Here is a 21,633-nt window from a genome sequence, read left to right as displayed (position 1 = left end):
ATAAACATATAAATACTGGCCACAAACCGCAAGATGTGAATTTAATAATGCATTGTACCATATAGTTGTATCATTTAATAAAAATCTTATTATTAACTGCACTATAATATTCAGTAATAAAAAGTGATATTATTTGGGTATCGTATTTCAGATTTCCGGACTAGAACTTTGCTCTACATATATAGCTACTTTAATAATTCCTAAGCAATTCGATTGCCATCAAGTTCAAGTTCAAAGTCAAGCAATACTGGATGAAAAATTCGATCAGCGCCTCTAGCGTATTTAAAAAGAACAATTTTTTGACACAACTTAAAATCTTGATCAGCGTAGTAAATCCCGCTACTATTTAAACAAAACACTATTTAATAATATTAAACTAAAAGCTTAATCTATTTAAAATTTAAATGACTATCATATTTATAATATCTATTACCCGTCACTGCACTTTCCGTCTAGTTAGTCGTGTAAAAGAGTGTAATGTAATTAACTTATGAACTCTGACGCTGATGCTACTCTAGGATTAATTGTGGCTTTTATAATGATGCTTGTTATAAAAATATAGTGAAATACCTTGAGAAAAATAGTAGGTATAGATTTTTTGTGCTTGATCTCTTTTTTATTTTCGCTACCTTTATCTTAGAAGGCTGATTTTATAAGTCTGATGTGTAATGAAGCACAGAGAAATTTTGATTTGAATGATAGATAAATTAACGAGGTATTTATTTTGTTTCAAAAGTCAACTTGAAACATGAGATATTCCTTAAGTTATCTAAGCTAAATTAGTAGCTACGGCCTGAATTATGAATCTTATCAATCTATAAAACATTCTAAACACTGTGACATAAAGCGTAAGCCAATGTGCATACAGCTGAATTAATGTATAGCCCCAAATTCCACTCAAATAATCAAAATCATTATTTCAGAAATAAAACATTACAAATTTTAAGACCCACAAAAAATGCAGCCGTCGTACCTTACTGCCACCGCAAAAGTAAGCAACACATAAACACCAAACACCGTATAACCTGCACACGACTTTTGCATATCCAGTTTCTCAAAAATATCATCAAAATGTCTCCCATGTTATCGACAGCCCTGTAACCCGGAAAGCTATTGAAACTCCGCCAAGTGTACGTTTTAATATTTTTTTCTAGTTCAGCCGTGGTATGAACGATATTAGAATTTTCCATGCATACACAAACAATATCTGATAGATTTTTGTTCGAACAGGAGCTGTATTACGGTATAATAACACTTTTGAAATTCATGTCAGCGCTCAGAAAGTGTTACTTGTTCGTTGTGATACATTTGTATTCTAGTTACAATTAGTATTTTTGCTGTTGCTTTGTTTTAAGAACAATTAATGGGTGGAAAAGGGTTTTAAGGAATGTACAGTTCGCTCCAAAATTCGCTGAATATACTCTTTTTTTCGAAATCTTACATTCTGAAGCATGCATATTATCGCACAGAAAAAAAAATCATTGATTGAAATGTTTAGTTTCAGGTAATTCAACCTCATTTTTTTTCAAATATTTTTAAAAAATTCGTCATACACAGTTTTTAAAATAAGAAGTTGTTCAGTTTTAAAGCTGATACTATAAATACTTATGAATTTCAAAGAGGTTTGAAAAGCAAATCTCAATGATTAATCATTATGAAGCTTCGTGCCTTTCAGAATGCTCAGACGTGATCTATTACTAAAATCGACAATAATTTAGCAGTAAAAAGTCTTGGGAGATATTTCTTTTATAATAAGACAACTTATACACAGTTTTCTGCTATCAAACTAAGCAGAGCTAGTACAATAACCAGACAACAGTTAAACATGCCTTTATACTTCTAAAATAAATACTTATATAGATTGTAACTAACTCTAGCAATTAAATTCGTCCCAATCCTAAACTAACACCACATTTAAAGGCACTTACGGCGGCTTACAAACACCACATTTCGAATTAATCATCGTCCACACAATGACACTTGTCACAAACCCCATCGGTCCTGTCTTGAGACACGTGACGCCCCACTTTACCCCACTTCTACCCCATATTCCCCCTATTTCCCCCAAGGAACAAGTTGGTAATCTCCTCAACAGTTTAACGCCAACGCCGGTATAATCGAGCGACACTTACATAAAGGTAAGGACATGTTGTCTTAACAAAGGTGAATTGTATTATTATTAGAGGATGTTTCTTTCAATTAGCGTTCTCTGGTCTCTATCTACCCCTATGGGAAGAAGGCTTGATTTTATGTATGTAATTGGTTCAATCGGAAAGAATTGCATACATAAAATCAGCCTTCGGACTGCTGAAATAATTGCATTTTTCACTTTAAGCCCAATATTTTGATGTCGTTACATTCATCAGGTCAACGCACTATTTCTTAAATGTAGATAATTGGAAACACGGCTCTTCATTTTGATATAATATTCTAACATTCTTACTTATAACTAGGTATTACGTCAAAACCTTTCTTATCTAGAGGTAGAGTTTACATTAGCGCTCTACCCAGTAACTGTTACATGAAATATCCTGCTTCCAAGACCGAAGGCAAAAACAAATACAAATAAAATAAATACCCCAAAAAGGCCCCCAAGTTAGACCCTTCAAGGTCATTCATGATACAGACCGAAACAAAAGGCTCTTTACCACTCCTGTGCTAATCCATTAATATTTATGTGTGGTCATTTATATTATTCAGGCTAAACCGGGGGTAGAACAATAGTGTAAGTTAGGCTTGTTTAATGGTGGCTTAAGTTTGGCCACTCGGATGTTGTATGAGGGTTCATATGCATTGTGGAAAATGGGGTTTTGATAATTGTTTAAGTAGGCTTTATTTTAGTTTATATACTTTTCTGTTTATCAGAATGTTGTAAGTATTTTTTTGAATACTGGAATGGTTTAACTGTACTTATAACATTGTGTAATTGATATAGATTTATTAAATAAAAACCTTTATGAGAAAATAATATACATTGCCGTCTTTATCTTTTTATGAGAGTTTGCGTGCCAAATATTCACATATTACGATTATAAACAAAGCATTAATATTATTGACATAAATAGTTTAAGAGTTTTATTTGCCTTTCCATAATTTACAAACTTTGTTAAATAAAAACTGCTGTTTCCACAGTAACTTCAAAATTGTTACCGGCGGTCCTGTACGACAACATGCATGGATGTGAATGAGGCAAGGGAAGTTTGTAAAGATCGTACGTACCGGATCATTGGTCTCTACCTACCCTATATATAGGAAAAAGTATTTTAAATATGTATGTAGCAACGCTTAACAAAATTCTTTATCTAAATCATAAACCTTTATACATTTACTTCGAAAATATATTTCGCTACTCAGTCCCCAACTTAGCCCCATTATAATCCACATAACACTAATAGTACAAGCATAACCCTCTATTTAACAAACATAATGTGTCCCCGTCCCAACTTGTCCAAACTTGCCCCGAGTTTGGCTGCCAACTTGAATTATTTGCGCCAACTTGCCCCGTCTTGGATTGAAATATCGCCACGCTAAGCCCTCGATAATATGAGACTAATAAATGTTTTGTGTGAATGCAAAAGTTCGATGAAAAACTGCACAGCATAATGCAGTATCATATTTCAAGTCGATGGAATTGTAGCTATAATTTAGTGGGTATATTTGTGGTCCCAGGATAGTAATAAAAATGGAAAATAGCGAATTTGTTAACGAAATATTTTCGATATTTTATTTTGCATGCTTTAACAGCTTATATGGCGCAATAAACTGATTATCTCACTATTGTGCAATGTGTGTAACTCTGTTCCCGGAACCAATATCGGTGGAATTCCTGGTATTCGTATAATACCATTCTTTCGACAGCAAGAGTCAATGTGTTTGAATGAGATTACGATTCAGAACAAAATAGACAGTTCTCCTCTAGTCTTTAATCAATCTCGAGAAAAAATGCTGATGACTAAACAAACAATTTATAACTTGATCTTGAACTTGATGTATGCTGGCATGCTAATGTGGTATGACGTAAAAACATGTTTCGGGTCTGGTTGTGCTTTGCGTCTGTTGTTTGTATGTTTGTAAAAGTCCCCGCTCCCAAGATCAATTCTTAATGCGGGGCTTTTGAAAAGAAAAATAATAAGCAAGTTTAGAATAAGAAATAAAATAGTGCGTATTTGTAGAAAAAAACACGAACAGATCATACAATCGTATTAATAGGTCATTAAATAGCGCCACCAGCACTTCTGCTCCACTAGGTAATGAATGTACAAATAATAACAAATATTTGAGTTGATGTTTGCTTTGACTAGGCGACAGTTGCTTGGATAAACTTTTATATTGTGTTCCGTACAATACGAAGAGATGACTAGCTACAACCACTATGCGTGAGAAATAGGTACATTTATGTAGTAGGATCTTTTTTTATAATTTTAAAACTAGCAAACCACCTGTATGTAAAACGTAGCCTATGTTTGGTTGCAGATCTCAAACCACATCATGGTAAATATCGAAAAAAGAATCTCTATGCCATCATAATATGTTCAGCAGTTTAGATAAGCCAAACAGACAGACAGCAGATAGGAGAAAATGCGAGGTCTAATATAGTCTGCTTTATTTTCTCTTAAGATCTTTCTCCAAAGATTTCTCTTAAGTGTAATAGGTAGGTATTATACATGATGATACAAAGCACTGGATAAACCGGTATGGCAGTGTTGTTTCTAAATGCAGACAATTATTTTCGCTTACTGAACGGTATTCAGATACCTCTGCTAGACTAACGACTTGAAAAGTCTTCTTTCCTTTAGTTTAACATGCTTAGTGACAAATAGGATGAGCTTATTGTTGAAACGAAAGCAGTTGGTACTTGTTATTTAGAATTTACAGAAATAACTAAAGTGGACTAGATAACACAATTCTTTGAACTACGGAAGAAGGAAATCAACAGTATTTATTATAAATTTATTATGAATAAAATATTTATATAGAACAGAGAATAAATATATATGTCCTAGGTCTAAACATTCAGTTGTGCGGCGCAGTTATTTCAAACACTAACAAGAGTGATCGAGTACCGGTCGTGTTAATTAATATATTTATATTATAATTAATAAGATGTTGGCTGTTTTATACGTGATATTGATGTGTGTAGTACATATATACGGGAGGGGAGAAAGAATTGGTAAGTTTTGCAGTATTTCGTTTGACCTTTGACATGTATTTGCATACATTGCACCATTTTTGACTTGTTTTTTCTTATGGTTATCGGTTGATGTTGGTGAGTTTTCGTGGTTGGGTTTGACCTTCTTACATATCATTGTATTTCATTTGACATTGTTTCAGTGACAGTTTCATTGACATCTTTACGTAAAATTGATCATATTTTCTTTATTTACAATTCAGTATCATCATTAAATAAAAAAATGGCTGCCATTTTCTTGCAGTAATTTTTCGACTTAACCTGTAAAAAACATTTCCGTATAGTCCGAAGACTTATTCAAAATTTATTCTCATCCATGTTTTCACATAATTTCAAAGAAAAACACCATAATTGTTATCGTTTAATCCTATACTAAAATATTCCGCAGGTTCGCCTAGCAAAGGGCTCGGTAAATTAAATTAATCCTTGGTGGAAGAGCAGGTAGGAGGGATTTGCAAGCATATTATATTAATCTGAACCTTTTGGGTCATACACTCGGTGGACAAGAAAATTGTATAAATTTTGCATCGGCATGCATTAATATTTGAAGCAAAATGGTGGTCGACAACCCATCTCGCTATGATCGTTGTAATCTCAATGGTAGATTCATTTCCCACACGATGATTACTTTGACATAGGACATTTGTTTTCATATTTTGGTGCCAAAACAAACAGTACTACGTTTAATGCAATACTTATCGCAAAATAAAGTGCCTAATACTTTCACCAGTTAAGTTCCTAATGAATAATTAGCATTATATTAAAATTAAGCGCTCGTTTATCGTGCTGTTGGCAATAAAGTTAGAAACTACTTAACTAATTTTTGTACACCTAGTTATCCCCAAAGATTAAACGTCCTTAACGTCCATCAAGCCGATGTTTAACAATAAATGCGTTTTATTTATCGAATGATACTTCAATTGCCGGGTGTATTTTTCCCAAAAATTCACAATTCCACAACGTTATACCGTTTAAAAATATCGCTTTTAATACCGAATGACAAACCAACTTGTACAATTTGCACCCCCGATATGAACCACCATAAATATTTATGAAGTCCCGTTTTATTTCACAAAACAACCATTGTTTGTACCTATTGAATTCTGTAAAAAGGTTGATTGTTTTTTGCTTTTAAATAGGACATTATCCTTCGTGTCGTTCTGAGTTAAAAATTCAGTTATTGATACTGAAAATGTATTATGTATGGGGGTTTATTTTTTGGGTGAAGTACCCGGTACGGGGTGGTTTTTGGGGTACGTGTAAGGGTTTATTATTATGTTGGTTGGTTTTATAAAGGACTAGCTGACCCGCGCAACTTCGCTTGCGTCACATAAGAGAATCATAATTTTCCCCGTTTTTGTAACATTTTTCACCGGTACTCTGCTCCTATTGGTCGTAGCGTGATGATATATAGCCTATAGCCTTCCTCGATAAATAGGCTATCTAACACTGAAATAATTTTTCAAATCTGACCAGTAGTTCCCGAGATTAGCGCGTTCAAACAAACAAACAAACAAACTCTTCAGCTTTATAATATTAGTATAGATTATTTAAATGGTGTTTTTTGTGTATTAAAATTTAATTGTGTATTAGTTTTTATGGTTTTACCCATCCATGTTAGAAAAATTGGTTGTTCAGTGAGAGCCAAATAATAAAGGTCATTTAATATATATTATATTGATTCCTTTATGTAAAATATTGCCGGCATAAAATAAGCAACATTTTCTGTACATACAAAATTTTGTCTAAAAAAGCCACTAAATTCAACCCTAAACATATTATCCTTAAATCCCAAAATTATCCCCAATCGATAATTGAACCTACATCATCAGGCGTAATTAATTTGACGACTACTGCATTATCCAAAGTCCCATATCCCAGAACAATCTGTTTATTTATTAATAACATACCATTAAGGTACCTTCCCATAACATTTTATGTTCTAAACGTATCGTAACGCCTACTGACCAGCGATCACGTACGGGTTATAGGAACGTGATAATGATAATTACTATACGGTTAATTACATCGAAATCGCTGGAACGATTACATTTTGTTATCGGTCAGTTTATTGCTGAATTTGCGGTAAAGGTAAAAATTGAGGGTTCCGTTATTTAGAAGAGATTGTGCTAAGATAGGTTTAATAATAGGTAGATGGTATTGTTCACTTTAGATTTTTTAGGTCTTGTAGTATTATTTTTTTTAACTGTAACCTGCAGTTTGACTCGACTTTATGTTAATTACTTCTCTCAGTAGTTAATCTCAGCAGCTGTCACCAATGTTTCTTTTATAAACAAATAAAAGTATTTGTATTTAAGTCAGGCAATTAAAACTATTCCTCTCAATTTTCGTTCCTTTTTTGTTCAAAGGACGAAGACATGGCTTTATAGAAGTTGCAATATTTATTCCTAAAGCAAGCGAGTCAAGCGACAATCTTGTTTTGTTAAACCTGCTAAAAATAAGTCTCTATTCCAGTTTTTACCCAAAACTAAGAAATATATTCCGCCTACAATTTGCTAGTGACATACGTAATAAAAGTGTACCATTTCATTTGGTTGTCGCGTCAGATCTCGCGGCGCGGGTGTAAATCTACACGAATCGGATGCCGTGACACAAAGGAAACTCCCCGATAAATCCTTTTTCCACCCCCGAATGCGGGAATTACCCTCAACATTCCCGAGCTGATATGTGATCTGATTTTTAAAACAACCTGAATACCAAAGATGGTTTTGATAGGAATGTGTTTTGATTATCTCTACTTGAATAGATTTTTTCTGAAAGTGCAGCTTTGCGTCTCATTTTATTAAGCCTTTTGAAACAATTTTTTTTCAGTCTACACTGCTGGGCAAGGGTCTCCTCCCAAACTAGGAAGGGGTAAGGATTGTTAGTTGAAAAAGTTATGTTCTTAAATTTAATTTAAATCAACGCAGTAATAGTAATAATAGACAGTCTATTTTGGGCATAGTGCACCGGTCTTTTGTAGGGTAAAAGCCTATATCGGTTTGAACGCCCCTCGGTTGTATGCTATATCTCGGTAATACTATCATCAAAAATAAAAATCAACATCGTATCTGTTCATATCCAGCCTAAACACCTTCCGTGGTCATAAAAAAACTTCTTAACAGATTACCTGAAACAGACTTCCCTCATAAAACCCTTTCGAAAACCTTCTAAAAAGTACCAAGTCTTAAAAAGTTCCAAGTTTTCCAACTTATTTGCTTTCATCATGAATATTGAATGAGGGAAAGTGTGTCAAACGCTTATCTTAAGTCCAACTTCGACTTCAGATATCAACGAACTGTGTTTATGCGAAATAAATTTAAAATGAGTGGAAATCGGAAAATTTTCTGTAACGGAAAAATGTTTTCTCGCGGAAATGAGTGGCGGTAGTCCAATAAATAAAGCGAATGACGATTTAATTCCAATTTGACTGCAGTGAAGTGAATCTGTTATAATCTCGATGCATTGGTTGCAAATATGAGCGCTAGTTTTATTTTCAAGAGTTCACGATAATTGTGGATTCAATAACGGTTCTATGAGTCTAAAAAAACAGTTATTTCAGCTTGTAAAATGTTGGAACACGAGGTGTCGGGGTAGTATTCTTTACAAATTTGTGAGTTTGTGTAGTATAGGGTGTAAGACAAGGAGTATTCTTAGCCCATTATTGGTCCATTGTTAGTAACGGGTTTCCATCAATGCTTAAGTAATTAGAATTAACCTTACACTAAATAATAGTGAAATGGTTAGACTCTTTAAACTATGACATCTCTCACCATTAAAATAATATTTAGAATGTAAAAGAAAACTGCCATTCAACAAGCTTTGAATATTTATTCTTGATTAAGAATGACCAACCGCAAATACGTAATCTGACTGCTGACCTTACACTATGTTTAATAAAATCTCTACATCCAGTAATATAATCCTTACAAACCTAAGAAAACAGTCGGTTCCAATCAAAGACATCTAAAGCCCAGTCTACACTTTACACTGGACAAACTCAATCACACTGCGACGGTTTTTAGCCTAGACTAAGCTTAACTAAGGCTAGATAGCCGCTGGCACTAACACAAGTGCTTTAAATAAGACTGGCTTTTGTACTACATAATGCAGTTTTTGAGAAAGTAGAGTGGGCAATTACATCTATGTAGTTATATTTCGACCATAAATATTGGCAGAGAAGCTTTGTTAAAATCGAATTTTGACAGAGTTTTACCTTTTCATTTTACCGATAAAAGAATTCTAGATATCTCTAACTAGAAAATAAGAATAAATTGTGTTATAAAATTTCGGAAACACTATTGAATGCCCTACTCAAAAGTAATTCGGAATTATGGTAAATGGATTTTGCATAAGGGCAGATTCCTCAAAGTACTTAGAAAAAATATTTTAAGGGTTTTTTTCCCCGTAATAACACTGAAAATCTTATCTATTCACCACTTACGAAAATTAAAAATATCCCACAAAAACTGCATTCCTTGTACAAATATTATGTTTATGCCGAAGACATCGAGGAAATATGTACCTACCAGATTTTTTTAATACATCAATATTTTAAAATGTACCAAAGGACATAAAACACGCTATACAAAATAAACGATAAATAATGTCGTCTTTTGGTCTTTCCAGATCAGCACGTGATAGCCTGCCGGTCTACTGACTTCGACTGCTTCAAGCGCCAGTACAGATCCCTTCGAGACAACATTCTGCTTGGCAATGAGAAGCTCGGCATACCGGCGTATGAGAACTACGTGTTCAGATACGGGAAGGGAACCTGTGTGAAGCTCGCTGGGTTAGAGGAAAGTGAACTTATAGGAATCAGGTAAACAAACTATACTAATTGGTCTTACTTGTAATATAGCGAATCTGTTAATTCCCCCTTCTAGTTTGCAATGACTTGGAATATGACACATCACCAGTCTTGCGCCAGTCCAATCTCTTTGTCATTTAGTCAACCGTTGTTTAACTTCACTGATTGTTTATATTAGTAGCTATAATTTACACCTAATATTATAACACCTAATATTATAACACCTAATATATATTACACCTAATATGGTTCTGGAAGTTTCAAAGAAAGTACCTCATCAAACCAGGATTCGAGAGCATTCCTAAAAGTTCTTAATTGTCGTTCGTTCTTATGTTTCGTTCTTAATTTTTGTAACATTCTTAAAAGGATTGTCAGGCAATAAATAAATAAATAAATAGTAATAAATGGTATTATATTCCAGTATGCAACAACACCCGAATAAATTCACGATGAGACTGATGCTGCCGCTTAGAATACAACAAGTTAAGGACTCTGTCAAACCATGCGCTAAGCCTGAACGAGGTGAGACACATATACGCACTTCTTTACACATTATACATAAATAAGTTTCAGAAAACGATCGAGAAAAATTGTCAGGACATCTGCACTTAAAATACAGTTTTTTTTTTAAATGTTTTCTGTAGTTTTTTTAATGAGACGGTGTAGATACTAGATACTGGCTTTTCATTAATAATCAACGTGAGTGATTATTAATGAAAAGCCAGTATCTAATTATAGCAATATATTGTCAAACAACCTTCCAAACTGAAGTACTATGCAAAGCTGTATTTGATTATAAAATATGTATTTGTTTATTTTTACAGAGTTTGTGAACGTGAGGCCGTTTTCGGGTAAGAAAGTAACATTAAAGTATCCTCAAGCACTATTTACTGTTTTCTAACTACTACAAAAAAATACATGAGAATTCCTGCGAAAGATTAAGTTACACTTCTTATTCATATAAGTATCTTCGCCGCAAATCTTACTTTTGAACTTGAAGCTAACAAAAGTAAAACCAATTTAATGACCTTTATATAACCTTAATTGGCATATACTTAGCCAATTAACCTTTTTTAGTTATTAAGGTTCCGTACCCATACGGTAAAAACGGGACTTCACAATGGAGACTTCACTGACTGTCTGTCTGTCACTAGGCTACATTTCATAAACCGTGACAGTCAGACATTAAAATGTTTCACAGATGATGTATTTCCATTGCCGCTGTATTTACTATTACTAAAATGTGTTGACTGTTGTTTATATAATATAATAAGGTCAGTAGTTGTTATTTATGCAGGTACCCTCATGAGATTCACCGGGAACGGTAAGTACAATATTATAACCACACATATTTGCACGTTTGTTTATATAAGATGCACTGCAGTGTGAAATTTTGAAAAAATCACTCCTAAGTCTTGCTGACCACAAATTCGATTCGGCAAGTTCGGCACGACTCGAAGCAATTACTACACTTGTTCGGCTTATGTCGATCGGGTAGTTCTTTCGGGTCCGTTCCTCACAATTTGGTTTAAACTTTCAACATGTCATGTCGAGCGGCATTTTTCCCGAAAATTCATCTACACATATTCGTCTTCGCCGTCCGGCTTGGCCGATTAAAGCCGAATCGAATATGTATCTAACCCTACGTACGATGTTTTATGGGACACTGCACGGCTGATGCACACTGCACAGTGATGTACGCGACAGATTGTTCTATACCTACATATGTAATAGGCGTACTACGGTAGCTCGATTTTCTACTATTATCGACTATCGACAACCATCTAGCTATCGAACAGTTTTGTATGAAAATCTGATCGGTGCCTCTAGCAGACGTCGAAGAAATTATTTTTGTCGTATATTAAAATGTCAAACTCTCGATACTCGAAGGTTCCAATAGCAAAGAATCGCGCTAAGGTACGGGAGTCTCTAGAACGCAATCGATTAGGCGTAGGACGAAGGCGAACCAGGTTTAGTGTAATCATGATGTAAAATAAAATTTAATCTATAGTTATAATAAATTAATTATAAGGTAACGGTTTGTTGGGCAATTTAACTGCTTTTAAAATCGCGTCTATTTTATGCACTTCAAACCACACACGACTGTCTAATGCCAGGTTTCTGAGGTACATTTAGCGAAAATTTATCTATTTCATAGCGTTACAGCTCATGTAAAAATGTCAGTTTAAATAGATGAACTACCGCTAAGTGTGCCTCAGGAATGCTAATGCCTTGGGCATTAATGTTATCATTATTTAAAAAAATCCTATTACGTAAATATAAGGTAAGGTTGCATCTCAAGCACATTTATATCTACGTTTAAACTATGCACTTAAAACTCACACACGATTGTTTTCATACATTTTTCCGGATAAGTTTAGCACACGCACGATAAGAATCTACACGTTTACAATTTTATAGATAGTCTATTACAATCAAACACAGTAAACAGTAAGTTAACTGTATTCGTAAACCTTCGCCTGGCTTTGTTGCCGCCGGCCTATGTAACAAGTTAACTAACGTCAAACACTGACCATGCCTTCTGCAACTGTCTATTGCATACAGACTTGTATTATATTGTACATAAGCCTGCCGTGGAATAACATGGCAAAGATTATATAGACTAATAGATATTATTATACATTTGGCACATTTTTAAATGTACATAGACAATACATGTAAAAGTACAGTATTTTAGTATTCAATTATTTTTACGTAAGGGGATTTCCATGGACGTATAGATAATATTCTTTATTTGGCATATTTTTAAACAGGCGGTCTATGAATGTAAATATCGCAAGAAAGTACAGTATTTCACTTTCAAATTATTTATTAATGCTATAGCATTAATCAATAGAATTATTTTGATCAAATCTAAAGTACTTACTTCTGTCTGCAAGTACGACCAAGTGTTTTTTTTTTCCTAATACAAAGTATGTATTAATCCTTTTTATAAACCTACCAGTTTCTTTCATCCAATTTAACAGTTACGGTGCCAACTGACAAACTTTCGCATTTATAGGTAAACGAACTTTCATATTTATAATATTAGTTGTACAATAACAGCATACCTATATCCCCATTTACCATAGTTATCCAAACAAAGCCGTCCACGGGCTAAGCATCTAATTGTGTACAGTTCAGTGGTCTTACTAGCAGCCATTGTTTGTAGGCTTTGTCTCGCAAGGAGGAGGCCCTCAGCCCATCCTGCCGAGGGCTAAGATATCGATAGCCTCTTGTTGTTATAAAGATGTGATAGACGTCTGAGAGGATTTTAGAAATTGTCGACTACGCTTATAACGTTTTGAAAGTTTTTCTTTTTTGCGTTATCGCTACATTTTATAAAAAAAAACGTCCCCGCCTTGTTTTTTTATTTCTGATTAATTATTTTTGAAATACAAAAATCCATAAAATCACACCTTTTTACCTCATAGGTCAGCGGATACCAGAGAATTATGTATATTACAATTACTACTTTAATTTACTAAACTGAATTAATGTAGGTTTTTTTTTCAATAATCAGACTGATATATTAGTATTATTATTTATGAAAGTTTTGTGTTATAATGATAACAATTTACAAAGATGTTGAAAAAAATAGAGCCTTACAATTGGACTCTGAGTTTAGGCAGAACATAACCGCGTATATAACATGCTTGTAATTTCTCCTAACTTTTCATAAATAAACCATTGAACCATCGATTGTCAAAAAATAAAAATATCCTAACTAGACAAAATGATAGGATTAAAAAACGTTTCACAATTAGCAACTTATTCGTGTTCTAATAATAAACAACATTACGTATACTTCTAGCGACAATCTCGATAGCGTATCCGTTCAAGTTAAAGAAGAAGAAGGGGGAGTTCTTCATGTCGCTGGAGGACGAGGACCTGGACGTGATCCTCGATGTACCGGACCTCAGCCACTTTGATATGGCCGATGAAGTTGAATGTGAGTTACATAGTATTACAACTGCCTATTTATAAAAGTAAAACTGAATGATTTTTATTGTTATGAATAAGTTTAAACTATTTCTATAAAACGGTGGAGTGGAAGTTACTACGTAATGGTCTTGGTTCGACTCCCAAGTCGGAACAAAGAGTGGTTACTGTTTTTTTTTCTGTTAGAGGTGTTACTGAAGTCACTGTTCTCCCTGTCTCGGAGAAAAGTAAGTAAGTAAGTCGGTCTTACGCCTGACTTCTTGCCGATAGTGGTGAAATACCATCACCACCACCCGTCCCATTTGTTTATAACTGTAGTTATTTACTTCAAGAGCATCTGTTATAAGCCGGATCTACGTATGTGTTTAGAAGGTTTTTGTTGTTTGGTAAGAACAGTACAAGCTATACTAACTATTAACTCATTTAATCATGTGTGAGTTGTCCAAAGATGTTCAGTATTTACAGCCAAGCTGTACGAGTGGTCGGAGTGGGCGTACGAGGTGATCCAGCACATCGACGCGGCGCAGTACTTCGCGCTACCTTACACCAGCCAGATGAAGAAACTCATGGATCATATAGCACTGCGAAGGTAACCACATCACCCCTTAAATAATTTCAAAATTATTACATGATATAAAATTAAATCCTCTACGTATGTGTCTCTGTTCGTGATAAACTCAAAAAGTTCGAGGCAGATTTTCATGCGGTTTTTACGAATAGATAGAGTGATTCTCGAGTCGGTATCTGTGGAACCAGGTGTAACCTGTACAAAGCCGGGCGGGTTACTAGTGTAAAAGTATACCTAGGTAAAATGCCATGTACGTTCTGAAGAAATAATTGCAAGCTACTGTAGACTAGGTTCGGCATACGGCGCCTAAATTGATTAGATTAGAGGAGTAATTAAGATGACGATTACAACTGCTACTCTGGTTTTAATAGTCATGATCCAAACGCAGCAGATGCTTTAAGACGCTGCCGTCTACAATCTACGCCTTTATTTTGAATGCACATCAAATAATCGGCAACCATGTCAAAAATATATAACGTAATACTAGAGTAAACGATATAATAAACCTATCTTATTAAAATAAAAACACATCGCGTAAATATCATAACAGCGACCAATCTAGAAACACAATAAGAACCAGACAAAAAACGTGCCTATAAACTGTCCTAAAGTCAGGACGTACTGGCTATAAATAAAGTCATATTTCTTAGGTTATACGCTATAAAAACTAGATAACATCGAATAACAATGGCGAACTTTAAAAGGTTATGACGAACAATAACGATATTTTATTTTCTTGAAGAAATTGGAGTGGGCAAAAGATGTAATATTCTAGACCAATAAAAAAATCGCCTTTATGGTTTAAGCATATTATTATGCTCTCGGGTTTGCATCCCGGGTTGAGCCAAACAGATTTTCTGAGTTTTTTAAAATTCTCAGAGATTGCCTGCAGTTAGGAAGTTGAGATCGTAGACCTCCGTGTCTCGGAGAGCACGTAAAGACATCGGTCCTGCGCCTGATCTCTCACTGTTCACACACGCAAAATTGTTTCTACGACGACCGTTAGAGGCGCTGATCCAACTGTCATACAATTTTTTTCGATAATTAGCCGGTTCGATAGTAGTAGAGAATCGGGCTAATGGCATACGCAATAAACATACAAGTTTCAGTATAAAAGTATCTAAACCAAAAAATGTCGTCTAGTCAAAGAAATATCCTGTAACTAATCTAAGAGTACTTACTTAAAACCAATAAAAGCTAAAATTCTCATAAAATCAAAATCAAAATCAAATCATTTATTCATTTAGGTCAAATATTGACACTTATGATAGTCGTTACAATTACTGAATCTACCACTAGCTCGGAAAGGGGGTAGAGCCTTATGAGAAGAGCTAGCGAGAAACTCACGGCCACTCTTTTCAATCGCCAAAAAGTTTTACAATGTGGTTGATACAATAATTGATCATGCGAGGGGCTGCCAACAATCAGCGATATAGACTAAACGTCAATTAAGTTAAATGAACATAGCTAGGTTATTTATTAGTCTCTGATCATACCGTATGTTGGGAGCACCTACTAGCATGTGATAATAAGAATATGGGCAGCAAGTGAGCACACTGGTTGTGAACATTATAAAAGAAAAAAGTGACAGTTTTATGAATAACATCAAATTGTACGTAACATCACCTATTTGCATCATTAATTGCCCATATTTTACAATATTTAGACCTACTGCTACTGAGTTTATACAATTTATAGCAAAGTTCCCTAATTTCAAAGAATCCTTATCAAGCGAGCGACTAATCCCAAGAGCTATTGTCGTTTAGATACTCATCAATTCTGTAATAAGCTTTCCTAACGAGATGTTCCTTAACAGCAACTTTGAATTTTGGCAGGGGTAAATCCATGATGTGCTTTGCAAGCACATACTGTGATGACACCGTCAGTATCCCTATCTGCCCAAAAAGCTCTCTCAAGGAGTCTCGCGCTCCTAAACTATAAATTGCACGGATAGCTCTTTTTTGAAGGACAAAAATAACATCTATATCAGCAGCCTTACCCCACAGTAATATACCGTAAGACATGACGCTGTGAAAATAACTAAAGTAAACCAGTCTTGCCGCATCCACACCAGCAAACTGTCTTACTTTTCTGATTGCGTACGCGGCGGAGCTGAGTCTCCCCGAGAGATGCGCTATTTGAGTGCCCCATTGGAGCTTGCTATCCAGACTGATACCTAAAAAAGTTGCCGAATCTACCAAATCGATAGTTTGCCCATTTACGATTATGTTAGTACCTAAATTCCTCGCGTTGGGCATAGTGAACCTAATGCACTTAGTTTTGTTAGAATTTAATAACAGATTATTACAAGTGAACCAGTTGTGGACCTGTTCAAGAATACTATTGATATCAATAAAACAAGACTTCGAACGATCTACTTTAAAAATGAGTGAAGTGTCATCTGCAAATAATATAATATCACATAAGTCCTGCACCTGAAAGGGGAGATCGTTTATATATACGAGAAAAAGAAACGGACCGAGTATAGAACCCTGAGGCACGCCGAGAGAAACAGCTGAACCTGAAGACCTTACACCATTGATATCTACTCGTTGAATCCTATTACTCAAATATGACGCAAGTAAATCGAGCGCTGTATCCCTAATTCCGTAGTGGTTTAGTTTCCTAAGGAGCGTATTATGTTAGACACAGTCAAATGCTTTGGAGAGATCGCAGAACACCCCAATAACGTCCTGGGATGTCTCCCAAGCATCATAGATATGCTTGACGAGCGAAATACCTGCATCGATTGTTGACCTACCCTTTGTGAAACCATACTGTTTACCATGAAATAGCTGATTCGAGTTAAAGTGACTTTCGAGCTGCTCTAATATGACCTTTTCGAAGATTTTGCTAACCGCAGGCAAGATGGAAATGGGCCTGAAATTGCTGGGCTCACTCTTAGATCCCTTAAAAGGTAAGGTCCCATAAAAGTGAACAGCTATACAAAAAGTCGTAAGTCGTTAAGGTTACATAATTCCTTATTGTCGGCCGTAATGTTAAATTATAGGCATTCTTTCAAATACCTTTCTCTCTTGTATGAGTGGAATTTCAGTATATTTTACAATACGTTTTTTTGGACCAACATATTTGAGTCTTACAATTTTGAAATAATTTGAACTCTCAGGTTCGAGTCTTAGGTCGGGTTATTAAAAATATTATGCCACGTTATTACGGTGCTTGTATGTTTTTATGTTGTCCTTCACGTTCGCCAATATTTTCTTCTTTTTTTATGTAAAAAGACTCCCACACTACGAATTACTCTTGCATCGCGATAACTTTTACAAACATACAAACAAGAAACAACATACAAACAAGAGACACAAAAGTACAACCAGACCCAACAATTATTGGTAGATCTCACAAATAATTGTTCCACATGAAAATCAGACTCACGAACTCCCGTCGCAGTGGTAGCTAGGCGACTACCTTAGCAGCAGGAAGGCCGTGGGTTTATATTTATACCAAAGCTATATAAAACTGTTTTTGTATATTTCAGATTAATAAGTCTGTATCCAGAAGAATCATTCATGGACCTGGAGTTCTCATTCAAGACTGCGTCAAAGGGATATTAAGTAATAATAATGGACACTGATAAAGTGAGTTGTGATTTTTAGGCGTAGTTTTGCGTAAAAGTGTTTAATCACTTTTCTATATTTTAATACGAAATACATGTCTGACAATGTAGTTAGTAACTGTATTACTAATAAATGGCTGAAAAACCTAAACTTTGGCTGAAAAAGACATAATATTGTAAGACTTGCCAAAGCTTTCACGTTTATTAGTATGACAGTAGACATAAGCCTATATTATTTTGTAGCTCTCTATGACGTATAGAAAAATATTATGATTAAGACGTTTTTGATCTTTGTATAAAGTATTTTTTACCAAGTTATTGTTTTATTATTATGTTATTTTATGTTACAGATATGTTTTTAATAAAATATTTCTGTGTTTTTGTTATAAATCTTTTCTACACAAAAAAATGTACTATCCTTGAAAGGGTTTAATCCTAAAGGAAAGGAAGAGAAAAAAGTTACCTAAGTTCATAAAACGATCATCCTAATCTTGTCTGGTGCGTAGTCTGCGTTTAAGTCTGGATTACGTAATTACCAGACCTCTCCTTCATAATCATTATAAAAGAACAGGCACCTTTCAGCATTTTAACAAAATCTAATAATTCAAAAATACATAATTACTCTTGAAAATAATTAAAAATCCGGGGCTAATTAATAAAAAATATTGCTTAATTCGATGTCGGACCTTAATTATAACGCTTAAGTGACTCTCGAGAAATTAAAATATTAAACGGAGCTGTAATAAATGGTATTAAAATTCTTCACTCTGTAATAACGCCTAGTCTTAAGAACGTTTTATGAAACACTAAACTGCGATATATTGCCGTGTTATTTTTTATAGGCGCTTTTTGTTAAAGTATTTTGTGAATATTGAAATATTGCTGTTTGAAATGGTAATGCTTGAAACGTGTAGCTTTTTTATGAATAGTAATGCTACATTATTACGTGATTTTTCATATTTTACTTTGTATAATAAATATTTTGAACACTTTTTCAAGAGCAAACAAGATGCCCCTGGATAGTCCTTTTTGCTCTAGCTTTTTGAGAGGGTTATAAGTTGTGAAATAAGTTTTTTTTCGTATCTGACATTCATCTTATTATTGCTTTGAGTCTTAAAGTGAATGAATCTCTTGTAAGAAATATGGCCAAAATATTTTATAATCAGTCATAAAATCCCCAACACTGCGGCTCGAAAACTTGAACAAAGGATTAGATCAACCAATATTTTACACTCATTTTAATAAAAAGGCAAGCAATTCGGCGCAAAATGCAATTAGCGCTCATAAATACCCGGACAAAAAATAATTAAAAATGCCATTTGTAGACACAATGATAATTTATCCGGGTGGGTACCGCCGGTTAAAAACCGGATGAGAATAAAAAATGAACAAGATTAATCCCTGAGCGAAAATTGAGCGTGGCGAGGAAAATCGACGAACACCCTACGAAGGGATACTTACCTACAAATTTAAATTTTCATGGTGTTTTTTCATGCAAATGATGATGTATTTTAAATTTTTTGACGGTAAACTTAAAAGTTATTGTGTTGTACAAACACTTGAAGATTTTTATAATACGAACACTGTAATTGTGTAAGTGTAAATTAAATTGATTTATTAATTAAAAACACTATCTTATCTTAAATTGAGAGTAAAATAGGTGAATGCTTAGTGCTCAAGAAGGGTCTCAAAATCATTCACGATTTCATGACAACGTTTATATAACCATGACTAATTTGAAAAAAGTAATTATACACATAACTTCCAAAGGTCTTTATGTTAGATTTTTATAACCACCTTACTGCGTAAGACTACACAATCTACACATAAGTAATTCATAAAATATTTTTTTCCATTCGGATAGACAGAGACCAAATAACGCGAATTGCGGCGATCTCCACAAAACACACTACTAAGTCAGATAAACGGTTTGACAAGCGTAGTACTGGAAGATTGAAATCAAAACGAAATGAATAAAGACTGTACAACAGTCTATAGACCTATAGTATCTATAGTAAAAAACGGAAACGCCATGATTCAGTCAGAGTGTATTAAAACGTAGACTGTAAATGTTTGTCTGTTTGTCATCGGTACACAGTTTTTATTGATGTCTGTTGTTTGAGCCTTTTTTGTTCCGATCTTTGTTACTACTAAACACTAAAGTACACTTCATCCTACAGGATGAAGTGTACTTTAGTGTTTATTAGTAGTATAAAAATACTAGTAGATTTATCTGTTACAAAAAGATAAATGTATGGAAATTCCTCTAAAATTTGTTAACATGGGATCTCAATTTACGATTCTAAACTCTAGCGCCTTGTGCTAACAGTGTTATAATGCAAGGAGTTTCAAAACAACAAAATTAAAGATTAGTCTGCCTTTGACCATCACCGTTGCAAGTTGGTCGAAACGTCGGGTTAACAAATAAAGTATAGTAACCTTTACCGTGCTTGTGTGTTTCACTTGATTGACAAAATTATTGCTCTCTTCCCAAGACATCCACAAACACACAGATTGAATGATATTATTATGGGAACTAGATGTCATTTCTATACAATTTATCATATTTCTATCAAACTCAACAATTAAATACCTATGCTGTTACCTACTAGACAAGCTATATTTCTGTAAATATAACCGAATCATATACATAATTAAACTTTTGAAAAAGTGTTCAGTAATAAAACCTATGAAAATATTTCCCGGTTACAAATTTAATTCAACTTACCGCAAGCATTACTAAGAAGTGTCTGAAAACTCCACTTACCTGGAAAAAGAGAAAATAACACGATAAATAAATTATTTCTATGAAGATTTCGTATCATATATTATTATACTCTAGGAATAACCTGTATTTAGTCATTACATTTACGCATGAACGTAGGTATTCTTTGAAATAATTTAATTAATTATTCAGTTCTAAGTACCGAGTATTTAAAAGCTAGTCACCGTTTTTTTTCAAGTAAAGTAATTAGGATTGCCACTAGTTTAGTCTCGTAGTGTCTTGTCTAGAAAGTATATTATAAAGCTCTTATCAACTACATTTTATTAAAATATACACAACCGAAAATGTTATTACTGCAATGTATAAAATCTTATTAATCTGTATACCTTGGATATTGTATAGTTCGTACATATTTTTTTTAATCACTTTTTCAAGTATACACTTGTATACTTGAAAAAGGCAAAAGTAATGTCTAATCCAATATTTAATAATATCACGCCTTTTTCTCACAGGGATAGGCTGAGACCAAAGAACACCACTTGGTACGATCCTTACAAACCTTTGCTAACTCACAGTCATACATCTTGTCATACATAAAAAGGAAAAAAGTTGTAAGTTAAAGATTACAGTCAACTTGGGTACCTTTGAATCATTTGGGTAACATTGAACGTGGGATTTTTTTCATATGAAACCAACACAATTGATAAAGATTCATTTTAGTTTTGCAAACTTTTATCAATTGTGTTGGTTTCATATGAAAAAATAATCGAAACCAGTTCAAATTTCCCACGTTCAATGTTACCCAAATAATTCAAAGTTACCC

General features: G+C 34.1%; 2 protein-coding genes across 6 annotated transcripts in view; one reads left to right on the top strand and one right to left on the bottom strand.

The window, feature by feature from the left end:
- The window catches only part of LOC142976057 (uncharacterized), a 237,919-nt gene that overhangs the window by 66,307 nt on the left and 149,979 nt on the right, over positions 1-21,633 (bottom strand). The window lies entirely within an intron of this gene.
- LOC142976058 (uncharacterized) lies at positions 4,823-18,730 on the top strand. 4 transcript variants are annotated; one of them, XM_076119263.1, is made up of 8 exons: positions 4,823-5,170; positions 9,818-10,010; positions 10,420-10,520; positions 10,823-10,849; positions 11,296-11,322; positions 13,813-13,950; positions 14,397-14,529; positions 18,008-18,730. In XM_076119263.1, the coding sequence occupies exons 1-8, from the start codon at positions 5,104-5,106 to the stop codon at positions 18,081-18,083; spliced, it is 762 nt and encodes a 253-aa protein (XP_075975378.1). In that variant the 5' UTR covers positions 4,823-5,103; the 3' UTR covers positions 18,084-18,730. The 4 variants fall into 4 exon arrangements, with proteins under 4 accessions (XP_075975378.1, XP_075975377.1, XP_075975376.1 ...); XM_076119262.1 differs by having other exon boundaries at positions 11,281-11,322; positions 14,406-14,529; XM_076119261.1 differs by having other exon boundaries at positions 11,281-11,322.

Source organism: Anticarsia gemmatalis, chromosome 10 (assembly GCF_050436995.1).
Source record: "Anticarsia gemmatalis isolate Benzon Research Colony breed Stoneville strain chromosome 10, ilAntGemm2 primary, whole genome shotgun sequence".
NCBI classification, from domain to species: Eukaryota; Metazoa; Arthropoda; class Insecta; order Lepidoptera; family Erebidae; genus Anticarsia; species Anticarsia gemmatalis.
Note: the sequence above shows the minus strand (reverse complement) of the source record. Positions and strands in the feature narration are given on the sequence as shown.